Source organism: Sinocyclocheilus grahami, unplaced genomic scaffold (genome assembly GCF_001515645.1).
Source record: "Sinocyclocheilus grahami isolate Dianchi unplaced genomic scaffold, SAMN03320097.WGS_v1.1 scaffold67.1, whole genome shotgun sequence".
Lineage (NCBI taxonomy): Eukaryota > Metazoa > Chordata > Actinopteri > Cypriniformes > Cyprinidae > Sinocyclocheilus > Sinocyclocheilus grahami.
Window position 1 is genome coordinate 1,031,437 of NW_015505246.1, and position 12,863 is coordinate 1,044,299.

General features: G+C 37.4%; 1 protein-coding gene across 1 annotated transcript; it reads right to left on the reverse strand.

The window, feature by feature from the left end:
- Nucleotides 1-1,524: 1,524 nt before the first annotated feature.
- stk35l (serine/threonine kinase 35, like) lies at nt 1,525-12,331 on the reverse strand. The gene is made up of 3 exons (XM_016272039.1): nt 11,573-12,331; nt 7,919-8,667; nt 1,525-3,897 (listed from the first exon to the last, which is right to left on the reverse strand). Exons 1-2 carry the CDS (start codon nt 12,033-12,035, stop codon nt 7,943-7,945), a joined length of 1,188 nt encoding a protein of 395 aa, XP_016127525.1. The 5' UTR covers nt 12,036-12,331; the 3' UTR covers nt 1,525-3,897; nt 7,919-7,942.
- Between the last annotated feature and the right edge of the window lie 532 nt (nt 12,332-12,863).

Below are 12,863 nucleotides of genomic sequence, written 5' to 3' on the forward strand. Positions count from 1 at the left end.
TGCGCTCTCTTTAATTATTCACTGGCTGCATGTTTGGTTGTATTTAAGATTTGATTTAACAGTACAGTGCAGTGTACAGTTTCCATTTGCTAATTAGATGATCTGTTCCCTTTATGTAGAAGCTTTCAAGATCTGAGACAGAGAGGTGATGAGTCAGGGCGGTGTGATAAAGCTGGTTTCACCACTCCTTTGAGGCTTAAAGCTCTCATAAATAGCAGACATAGATCATTCTCTGTCTGAAGCCTAAATCAGAGTTTGTGTTCATTCATATCCCAGAAAATATTTAATGTCGCTATTTAGACATCTTAAGTTAGTAAGTAGGCCCGCCTTAAGTAAATTTTTTTATTGAAATGTGTTGCATAGATTTTCAAGAGTTAAAACAAAAAGCAGCTTTCGAGCACAACATATTTTAGGCACAGAATCTACTTCAACTAGAAACAACAAACTAGAATCTTGTTCTGTGATTGCATGTGGACAGTCAAAACTCACAAGCATATAATAATTCAGATTATTGTAAAGATGCTCATCTCTGCAACAGTATCCATCCAATTGTTAATGACCTAGCCTTTTTGACTGACTCTGACGCACTTATGCTCCATTTAGAGTGACCTAAATCCAGTGATGCATCACTCATGATGCTGCATTCTACTGCAAGCTTTCAGAAAAACTCATACTAGTGTGAGCACTAAAACTATGCAGATCAAAACTATCAAAGAAAGTGCTATTCCAGTCCCTGAAATGTATGGATGTTGCCTAAAAACCTGGAAAAGTAGAACCCCACATTGTCATTCCTCAGATGCACATATTGTGTTATGTAATGACCTGATTACAAAGCTGTTTCCCTCCATCCTCAGGGTCAGTGAGTACAAAGACTACTCCGTCATACAATTTTATCCTACAGAAGACCCTCCCCCAGTACACACCATCACCATAGACTGCACATTCCCATCCCCCATGTCTCATCACGCTCTTCAAGACTCTTTCTGTCTGTCACCTTATTCCCAGCTTACATATGTAGCAATTAGACATCATTTCCTCCTCTGGTGCAGCTGATATACTCAACATTATTCATGACCATGGCAATGGCTTTAATTGTGAGATCTGACACAATGTTAGGCCCAAAATTGGCAGAACTGCTATTGTCAGGTTATAAAGCCAGGCAGGTGTTTGGGTGCTGGTGTACGAGAACAAAATGTCCTCTCCCGCATGACTGCCTAATACAATGGATAACAGCAGTCTATAGAGAGTGATCGCTTTGTTGTAAGAGGGGATTTATCTTGTCTGAACTGATTAGTGTAGTGTGGATGTGTGGGGTATCAGACAACAAAAATCAAAACGAGTATTTAGTAGTCGGACTGTGGTAATCAAACTAACGTCTGGTCACAGTAACATGACTTTCTACTTTAAAATTTCACATTTAATTTAATGTGTTACTTGCCATTTCTTTGTAATTATGAAACCGGTTTCTGTAACAATATTTCTTCAGTGTAACAAACATTGAAAACACACATAGGTTATGGTTTTACATGGTTTATTGAACAAAAACAACAAAACAATAAGGGATGGACACCCGAGCGAGTGAAGCATCCAACAGCTCTAGTGTGCTTTACACAAAGGAAAGTCTGTTCAAAAAAGTCCAACATTTGCACACAAAAAGCAGAAAATGCTCCATTAAAAAAAAAAAGTCAGAAAATGAGCGCAACAAATTGCCAAGGTCTGAGCAGAGCAGCATCATACAGTGTCAGAAAAGGAGAGGTTGCATAGAGTGCGCTGTACAGTCAAAGTTGGAGCACAAGGAACACAAAGAAAAACGCAGAATTCGAGTAAAAGAGATTATAGAACAGGAAGTGAGCTTCTATTAAACTCCGTTCACTCTCCTCAGTGCAAGTGCGGTCTAATACTGTGGTTCGTATGACTGCTAAGACAAATTTCTCTGTGTTTATGCTCTCTGAAACATTCAAACTGAAAAGAGTCATAATTAAGTGGACAAAAAAGCAAATGCAAAAACATTTACCAACTTTCTCCAGGATTAACTGACCTTTGTAAAAGATACAATCCTTTAACTTGCCATTCGGGAAAATGAAAGTGGATTTAAAAGAATGTTCCCAATAAAAGCATTAGCAGACAAAATGAAAACATAATTCAACATATAAAAAGTAACAGAAAAGGAACTTTTTGTTCCCATGTGACGTGAAGAACCACACGGTCCAGAATATATCAAAATACCTTAAACCTGAGGCTGATTTAATCTTAAAAAAAAGATATTGATCTCATAAGCCTCAAGTTTCTTCCATAGCAGACAGCAATACGCAGTCACAAACAGAGAATGGGAATAAAAGAAGTTAAAAGTACTACAAAAGCTTGACACTATAGATTTATTATTTAAAAAACAACAAAAAATAAATAAATAATTCCATCTGAAAAACATTAATTACTAGTCTCACCAAAAACAGAAAGCACTGCTAGTTCATTTAGTGAATTAGATACTAAAACACAAGAGTGTAGAGGTAGAACTACAGCACACACAAACTGTCAGGCAAAACCACACCTGGAAGTCAAACACACACCAATTTCTTCTCTATGAAGCATTCAGGATACAGATGAAAAAGAGCAATGGTACACTATTGAGCTCCCATCCTGTTTTTGAGAATATCAAATAGTCGGTTAACAAAAACTCGGTTGATTTTTGACAAATCAACCAAAAAAAAAAAAAACTAAAAATCTGTTCTATATTAGAAATGCATTAGTAGTATTTCTTATATAAAACACAAATAACACTCACACAGTCTTTAACTGCTCCCTTCAACCATAATCAAATGCATATTTTAATCTACCAGATTCCAAAACAACTAAACCATGAAACAGTAGAAATGTGCGTGTCCGTGCAGAAGGGATGTTCACACTGTTTTTTCATAAGTGACAGCAGCATTGTAAATGGGGCACCAGAATTAATCATTTTTTGGCCAAAAAATAATCTCACACAATGTAAAAGCAAGCACCTAAATGGTTAAACTGCACATGCCTAATATGTAAAGTGTTTAAATATTAAAAGCTTGCAAAACAGACTGCATGTTTAAAAGATAAAGCTGTAAAAAAAAAAAAAAACCTACAAGAAATCTCACTTATATCACTAGACTTCAAGGCACCAGGATAAATCTGCATTCAAGGAGAAAAAAGTTCTGAAGAATCCAAGTTCCTCTTTAATTCTCGTGATTTCAGCTATTTTGTTGTGACAGAGGAAAGATACAGATGATCAAGTTTTGTGGAGTTGTATGTTTAACTCAAGTAAGACCCAAGTAATGACATGGTTTGTGACATGTGATGAAATGTAATCTAGTATCTTGTGTGTCTTTGTACTGCAAAAATTGTTTTTATTTGGATCCCCCCCCCCCTTAAAAAAATTTAATAAATACATTTGTGAACTGCTTGCTTACTAAAACTGAAGGCTTCACTGCTCACAAAACTTAATAGAATAACTGAAATACTTTTCTTTTTGTCTGTTTTTATGGCAAATGATTGTTTTGAGAAGACGAGCAAGTAGGGAGGCTCTGAGAACAGAATTTTTATGTCCCAGTCCCTCAGTAAGACTAATAAAGAGCTTTCTTTATTTTAGCTTGATTGTACTCACTGCATCATAACATCGTTTTTTAGCTTTACTTCACTTTTAGTGACATAACTGATGATTGATTTAGACACTTCTGGGCTTAATGAATGATTCATTTAAATTACTACTGTAAACAAAAAAAGTGAACGGTCAGTTGAAAATCTCTTTGTAGCAAACTTTGTATTGGTGTTCAAGTTGAGTACTTTGTACTCTTCACATTAAATCAGCAATGGAAGATTCACAGTTTTCCCAAGCAACGCGGTCCCTTCTGGTCTGTAATGGAAAGGGAAAACCTAAAACAGAATAAAAAATACAAGTCATTAGGATTAGTACCCGAAGTAGTCACACATTTGACTATACAGACATTTACTTTAAACAACTAAAAATGCAATTACTAGCCAATAATATATTGATATTAGAAGACAGAAATTATGTACCCTAATGCTGTAATACTTTTAGACTAAACTGGTCCTTGCAAGGAACTGTCTGTTATGTGTGGCATGTCAAAACAAAAAATCTTTCCATTTCAGGGCTAGAAAGAACTTCCAGTAACCTGGTCTGCTTGATGAGCATTGTCCCCCAGGGCAAAGAGTATGGAAAATAGAGAGAGAAGAAGGGATGGGGAGTGTTAGAGGAGGGGTGGAGGTGAATGGGTGCGGTTGTATAACAGCTATTCCAGCATGCGTTTTTAAAAACAAAAGAGGCTGTTATAGCATGCAAATAGAAGCTCTCTGAAAGTCATGTCATTAAACAAATCACATCATGATAGAGTCCTAGCAGAGCTGTCAAAACCACTGTGAAACTGATATGGTCAAATAAGACACTAGCAATAACGTGATAAATGGCAATTTGTCCTTCACTGCTGTGGGAAAGATAGTGAAGCTGTTATCAAATACTGATAAGTCAATGAACTTATACCACTTATTGTACATAAAAAAGTGTGCATGATTTCACTTGGGTTTAAAGCCTCATGCCGTATTGTTTTCCACTTGCCATGCATGAGCTTCATCAAAATAATCAACACCCCTGGGGATGGCTGTGTGGAAATACACATGATGATAACCATTTTAAGACTGCATCAAAATTGAAATTCTAGCTGATATGTAGCTGGTAATAACTTTTAATTAGTGGTCGACCGATATTGTTTTTTTGACAGCCGGAAAGCAGGGTGGCCGATGGCCGATATAATTTTATTTAATATTTAAGAAATTTGAAATCATTTGAAAATGGATTTAAAAAATAAACGTGTAAAATAAAAATGCTTATACTTTAAATGACTGAATGAGTGATTTTTCACAAATATTTAATAAAAATATAATTAAAAAGGAAGTAACCACTGTAACCAACACTCAATAATCTGGGAAGTTTGTGTGCATTGGGAATCACATTTTTTTAAATAAAGCCAAGGTATCACTCATTTTACATACAGCACACGGTGAAAATGACATGAATATGACATTGGGATAAAGCATGAAGCTCAGCATAATTTGAAATCGTGCAGGATACAAATGCACACTTCATAAGATCTCACAGCTGGATTCGACTAAGTTTGCAAGGTTTTTGAAATTAGATGTTCATGAGTAATTCAAAGCTTTGTTTAAATTATATAAATGCGTATTTGCTGAATGCTAACGGCAAACGAGAAAGTATTATAATGTTTGCCTTTCTATTACTAACAATATAAAAGCAATCGTTATAATACTTATTTGTATACATTTTAATTCCTTTGTTTAACAGTTTATTATTAGATTATTAGACAGACTTCTGTCCATGGACAAAATTGTTAACGACAGCGAACAAGAGGGGAGAATGCGAGCACTTGTATGCTCAGGCGCTGCCGCTCTCAGCGCCGTCAAAATAAAAGTCCAGCCACGAACGCATCGGCCAAACAGAAAAACTTATCGGCCAATGCTGATATTTGAAAAATGGCAAATATCGGCTGACCACTACTTTTAATGTCAGTGGATGTTATAAATCTATACTACTTTGCTAAAAAAAAAAAAAAAAAAAATTTTTTTTTTAAATACTAAAAACTAACATGCCCACTTTAAAGGGGTCCTATCTTTTTTTTCACTTTTTGAATTTTAGTCAGTGTGTATGTTTGGGCATAAAAAAAGATTACAAATCTCAAAGTCCACTCCAAAGGGAGTTATTTTGTTTTAAAAAAATCCCTTTTCAAGAACTACAACGAACAGTGCGTTTGGACTACAACATTGTTTTCCGGGTTTTTTTTATGTCACAAACCGGCCCATTAGAATATCATTAAAATAATTCCCGCCTACGGAAATTCAAATGGTTGGGGGGGTGGGGTGGGGAGGGGCGAGGTTGTGGTTAGAACGCTTGGTTGAGTGCATCAGACAAGACAACGATGAAGAAGAAGTGCTGCTGTAGCGTCAAGTTTTCGCCATGTCGAAGAAACGCTGTTTTTTTCACTGCAGAGTTTCACTGCAATTCATGTTATAACGTTAGAATTAAAGAATAATAAATATAATACATATTACCGTTGCACTTATCTGTACATTGTATCAAAAACGTGATTTAGGCAAAAAAACAAAACAACAATAACATCACCACTCTAATATGTTTTGCAATATCTGTGTGTGCAAAGGTTCTGCACGATCCTCTTGTTCAATATTCTCGGGGTTTGAATCTGGCTCAAACTGGTATGCCAGTATTGACACCATCCTTAACTATACCGGAGCAGATGGAACCTGCTGCTTTGGCAAGGGGTGGGGCAGTACTGAAACACCATCTAAGCTGTTTGCCAATCACAACGCACTGGGACAGCTAACCAATCCCAACACATTTCATTTTTCGGAAGGCGGGCCTTCATCAAACCTGGAACTAATTGAGCCGTTTGTGCCAGGGTGGGGAGAAAGGTATTGTAATAATGTAAATTATGTGAAAAATTGCATGAGAGCATGTTCTAGTACACCCCCAAAACAAAAGCATAATAGGACCCCTTTAAATGTAAAGTGCTCTTCATGAAATAGTGCGTTTAAAGGGTTAAACATTTTCCATAATCTATTGTTATGCCTTTAAAGGGGTCATATGATGCGATTTAAATTTTTCCTTTCTCTTTGGAGTGTTACAAGCTCTTGGTGCATAAAGAAGATCTGTAAAGTTGCAAAGAATTGTGAAAGCTAAACTACTTTGTTTGACCTTCCAAAAATGGACACGACTAGAAATCCGTGGTTAAGTTGTATTTACAACACTGTTCCAGAACACTTCAACCCAAATATTCAGATGTGTTCAGCACATTTTATGGAGGACTGTTTACTGATCTTGGAAGAGTAGACTACAATGCCGGCTGTTCTGACTCACAGATTGTAAGTACTTTTTTTATATTTAAAGTTTTTATTTTATTTTTTAAATATTTAAAGCGAGTTTTTTGGGCAGTGTAGAGTAGGGCTTGTTGTTTGTCATTTCTCCGATCACTAATGCAGACATGGTTTTATGTTTACGCGGCGCGATGCAACGTAACGCGTAAAAAGACAGTATAAGTCATTATAATCCATAATTATGTCCCCACGGGATGCAACAAAAGCCTCATTTATAATGGGTTTTCAAGTTGTTGTCTCGTCGCTCCGGCCAGACAGGGCATCACAGTATGGTAAGGGGCGTAACATTTCCGTCACACGCTTGAGGTATTCGGCCAACCAGAGCACACCTCGCTTTTCAGACAGATGAGCTTTGTAAAAATCGACCCGTTTCAGAAAGGCGGGGCATAGAGGAGAAATAATAATGTACAGTATGTGGAAAATAATGTTTTTTGAACCTTAAACCACATAAACATTTCATTACACCAAATAATGTTCTTTTTAGTAGCATCATATGAACCCTTTAAGGAAAAAAATTACAAATGTAGGGGTGGGTGATATGGCCAAAATCTTATATCATGAATTATTTTACTTTACAATAACAATATAGTTATTTTGACATGAAATAAGAATGTATAACGTCACAATTTTAGATGCCATTGAAATTTCAAAATTCTTAATACAAATTTCAATATCACAGCAAAAACTATTACTAGACAAAATAAGTAAAATGTAATAAGCAAGTAGGCCTAAATGGTAATAAGAACAAAGAAATTAATTGCAAGCAGTAGGAAAAAATGAATACAAATTTTCTACCGGCTGTCAAATTTATACTGTGTTTGACCTTAAGAGATAACATAAGAATACACAGCATTTCTGCCATTCTACCATTATCTGTTACCGGCTGTGATTACTGCTACTGGACACATGAGCCTTCACACAAAAACAAAGTCAAAAAACAACATTTATGGAAACTGCACTGGCAAAGGCTTACCTGTGTGTGCATTCAGGTCAGAGCTCACGCTGCACAAGTGACCTGTCCCATCCTGCTGTGCAGTTCTAGTGCATCTGGTCGGTCCTGAGGATTGACGGCCAGCATGTCCTGCAAAAGTTTCCGGAGTGCCTCGGGCATGTGCGAGCGCCTGCGCTGGGGAATACTCAAAACCATCTTTGGGTTCTCCAAAAGCGCCTCTCCAACTGGGACGATGTCAGAACCTTGCCGCACATACGTCCCGAGAAGCTCCCGTTTCGACTCTGCGTCAATGAATGTGATTCTCTCTATCATGGCCCAGATGATAATGCCTAGAGCAAAAATGTCTGCTTTGGCTGTGTAATGTCCTTCCCAAACCTCCGGTGCCATGTAAAAGTCCGAGCCGCATGCCGATGAGAGCCAGAACTTGTTGATGTTAACACTGTTCTTGTTTTTGTCCCGTCCCTCCTCTGAGTCTCGTAGTCCGGCACTCAGACCAGCACACACTTTGCTCAGTCCGAAATCTGCCACTTTCAACACAGGTGCACCAGAACGCTCCGAGATGAGGATATTATCTGGTTTAAGGTCTCTGTGAACAATGTTGTTTTCATGCAGGAACGCCACAGCGCTACTCAGCTGCATCATGAAGCTGGCATTGGTTCGGGGATCGGGCCGTCGCGACAAGATGAACTGATTCAGATCCCCTCCCTCGCAAAACTCCATAACAAACCATAGGTAGCAGGGCTCATCAGGACACGACAATACACGCTCACCTAAAATAACACACACACAGACAAAAAGACGCAGAGATGAAAATACCTAAATTTGAATATTTAGGAGATGTTTGCATTGGTATGAAACTAATAAACAACAACCATGATTTCAAAAGTAAGGATTATAATGCAAATTTCACAGAACCTACTCAAAACTGTTGTCTAATAAAAATCCTAAATGACTTCACCTTCAACAGAAATACTATGGTTAAAAACTACCAGTTGTTTCTTATTGTCATTAACTGACCCTAGTTAGATTATTTGTGACCCTGGACCACAAAACCAGTCATAAGGGTAAATTTTTCGAAATTGAGATTTATACATCATCTGAAAGCCGAATAAATAAGCTTTCCATTGATGTATGGTTTGTATGGATAGGACAATATTTGGCCGAGATACAACTATTTGAAAATCTGGAATCGGAGGGTGCAAAAAAATCTAAATATTGAGAAAATCGCCCTTAAAGTTGTCCAAATGAAGTTCTTAGCAATGCATATTACTAATCAAAAATTATTAATATACTTACAGTATGAAATGTGCAAAATATCTTCATGGAACATCATGTTTATCCTAATGATTTTTGGCATAAAAGAAAAATCAATAATTTTGACCCTATTGGTCAATATATGGTATATTTTTGGCTATTGCTACAAATATACCCCAGCGACTTAAGACTGGTTTTGTGGTCCAGGGTCACATTTATGATGTTTAAAGAAGGCATGAAATCAAAATTGGAGATAATGCCACTCCTACAAGTCAGTCTATTTGGAAAAACAGACCAAAAATACTGATGAAATAAAACACTCAATAAAATGAGAATGTCCTTTGCACTAATAATCACTTGCCCATGACTAATAACAACTATTAAATAATGGCTATAAATGTAAACCAGAGACTGTGTAAGGCAGAGAAGGTCTATTTGTAGATAAACTGTACCACACAATATGGCAGCAGTAGTTTCGCCGTACAGTTAAAAGTACCAATCGTCATTTACAGGAATGGAAATCCTGATTTGAAGTTTAAATTAATTTGTTTACCATAGAATGAATGCACATTAGCACAATTTATGAAACCACTGTTGTCAAATTTCATTGCTGATTTGAAATATGCTACTGTTACATAGGTTTTGGTCTTTCCCCATTCAACTAGACATGAGCTATACATGCATGCCTGGAAATAGCTCACAAATATGTCCGTCAAATGTACCAACTTGCCTTAAAGGGACTTTGAGGTAAACTAAAGTCTTTAAAAAAAAAAAAAAAAGTGTCACACCCCAACCTTCTGTTTAGGAAAAGAGAAAAACACATCAGCATGGGAGGGAAAACTATAGGAAAACCTTCCACATAACATGTATGTGTGTGCTATAGCAAGTAAACATGTTTTAAAAGGTGAGAGAATGAGAGCACCAGATAAAACGAGGAGTTAATGCAATAAAAAGAGTTAAAAGAAAAATTGATTTGTCATCAGTTTCAGAGGCTGGATTGCTGTGGAACCAGTTTGAACTGTTGAGTTTTCTTCTCACAGGACTGGACTAGCTCCCATAAGAACAACAAACACTGCTGTATCCCCTGATACAAGCCAAAATGCCTTAGTCTAATTAATAAGTGCTTTCATGAGCATTATTTTTTTATCACTTTCCCTGGTTTTGTTTGTTCATCTGCTGTGAATATAACACACACTGTGAATGTCACAGGTTGAAAAACAGGTGAATCAGGTGAAAAATACTTTAACATCAAGGAAATTGCTTGAAAATCATTGATGATAAAGCAGATTCCCTTTCATACACAGAAGTGCACTAAAACTCTTGTTTAGGTTTTAGCTGGCTCTAATTCCAGTGGTTTTAAACTTTATGCTAACACCTATTGGTCTGAATGTATGATATTTGCTTTGTGTTTATGCTATGTAAGTGCTAAGTTTAAGTTAATTTGCCATTATTGTTTTTATGAACTTTGTCATCGCATGACATGGTTGCTCACAAGACTTTTTCAGTTATTTCCACATAACCAAATGCTTTTAACCTAACATTTTCAGATATAAAAAAACTGTTCACTACAGCAACACTTTACAACGTAACTGCCATTTATTATAACCACTTAGCTATATTTAAGACAGACACTACTGTCTTGTTACCACCAGAGATTAGGTGTTTGAAACACTTAAAATCATTTTTCATAACATAATCACCCATATAAAAGTTAACCATCTCTTCCTACTTTCACTTCCATTTACACTAAATATAGACCAGACCAACAGCTTTCAAGCAAATGCCTCTAGCAACACTTTGCATATCATACAGCATAAAAACCTACATGATTCAGAAGATCCGCATGTGAAAGCAGTCACACAAAGAAGACATTAAGATGAGTGACATTACATTGGCCTCGATGGTCTGTACTAATTCACCATTGTCTCTTTTTCATCTGTAAGATAATTTACACAGCTATCATGTAAGGAAACACACTTCCTTCATTGTTATAACTTGGTATAGCGGGTGGGGAGAAGGTTTGACCCCAACACAGCACCTTCCCCACCTCCAACCTCAACGAGTTTCATAACCAAGAGGAGGGTGGGGGGGAGCAAATCTGACCGACATTTGCCACATTCTTACATAAAATGTAAACAATCTTAATGTAGAACACAGACATGCGCAATATCGACGTCCGGTGTCATCGGTGAAAAGCCACATGACTCACTGCCAAACAATGGAGTCTCACCGTTTTGTTTCAGATTACACTTGAAAAACTTATAAAAATGGACATTGCTTAGATTTTAAATGGCTAATTTGCCATTGCTACCAAATGAGTGAACTGTCACAAACAAAAGCCACTGTTTGAGCTCGTGACAAAGCATTCTCCCACCGCTGACCTTCCAGAAAAATGCCAGGGCTTGAATAAAAACATCTCACCTTTCAAAGAGGTCTCGACCAACCTCAAATACTGCTTTGAACGCTTATTGCCATGGCTCATTTTCTGGGCCATCCCGTTCCTCTGGAGCACACACTCCTCCAGCTGCACCACATTCTCATGGCGTTTCTCCAGACTGGTCAAAGCCCAAAACTCCGCCAGCGCCAGCTCCACGTTCTCAGGCGCGTCACAGCGCAGCTTCTTCACCGCCACTCGCGCACCTGATTTACGGGCAACGGCTTCGTACACAACGCCATAACTGCCCCTGCCAACTTCACGGAGCAAGCTGTACCTCGGTGTGATGAGTCGCTGTTCAAGACTGCCATGTTTAACCAGGTCCGAGTCGCCTGCCATTGCCTCATTATCGTCTATGTTGTCGACGCTGAGCGAGCGCAGGACACTGGCGCTTTCGGTTCTTTTGCAAGCGCTCCGTGTCCGCTGCCGCTCTCTGTCCTTTGCATCCATCGCGCCTCCTCACGTTTTGTGCGTGCGCTTGGAAACACCTTCCGCGTTCATATTTCTAGAGCTTGAGGAAGTTTCGCATCGCTTAAATATTCGTTGACATCTGCATTTGTTTTCATTCAGTGGGGTAACGGGATTCAATCAACAACGAGCTCCTAGTCTGAACTGAATGAAGTGAGAACTTGACTGGATCGTCCCACTTTCCTGTACAGGGGGGATTCCTGACCTATGAGGACACACGTACACGGTACGCCTCTTGTGGCTTTAAGTTACGTTAAATCAGTGTTGTTAACGTGGTAAGGTGAAGCGAATATAAGAAATGGTGTGATCATTTGTTTTTAAATAAAAATAACTTTGTGTTCTTTCTTTTTATTTATGTTAGTTTAATGCATGCGAAAATGTATGAGCGACAATTTACACATGTGAAAATAGGCTACATAAAATCATTATTTTCAAAAATGTTTTCAAAGTATTTATTTATTTATTTCAAATATTGTGATTTTGACTATATCATTAATTTCAATTTAGAAATTAAAAACACAATCATTTAATGTGTATTTCACACAACTTGTAGAATACATTTTTATGTGTTTTGAATATATAGGAAACAATGCGTCATCTCAGCATGGGCTACAACAGTAATATGCAAATTGATACATATTAACATATTACAACATATTGTTATTTTCCCATCACAACTTGTTCAAGTAATGCCAACAAGGATCAGCTATCATGTCACTGTGGAAAACCTATAAATACATGTACATACGTAGACTGCTGTCACCCATGTTGTGGACTAGAATGGTTTAGTCCCTGCAGCATGAGCGTGCA

Excerpts from the sequence above, each read along its gene's own strand:
- stk35l (XM_016272039.1), bottom strand. The coding sequence starts at position 12,035 with ATGGATGCAAAGGACAGAGAGCGGCAGCGGACACGGAGCGCTTGCAAA. Across the intron at positions 8,668-11,572 it reads GGTCGAGACCTCTTTGAAAG|GTGAGCGTGTATTGTCGTGT; the intron begins GTGAGATGTTTT and ends GTGTTATTTTAG.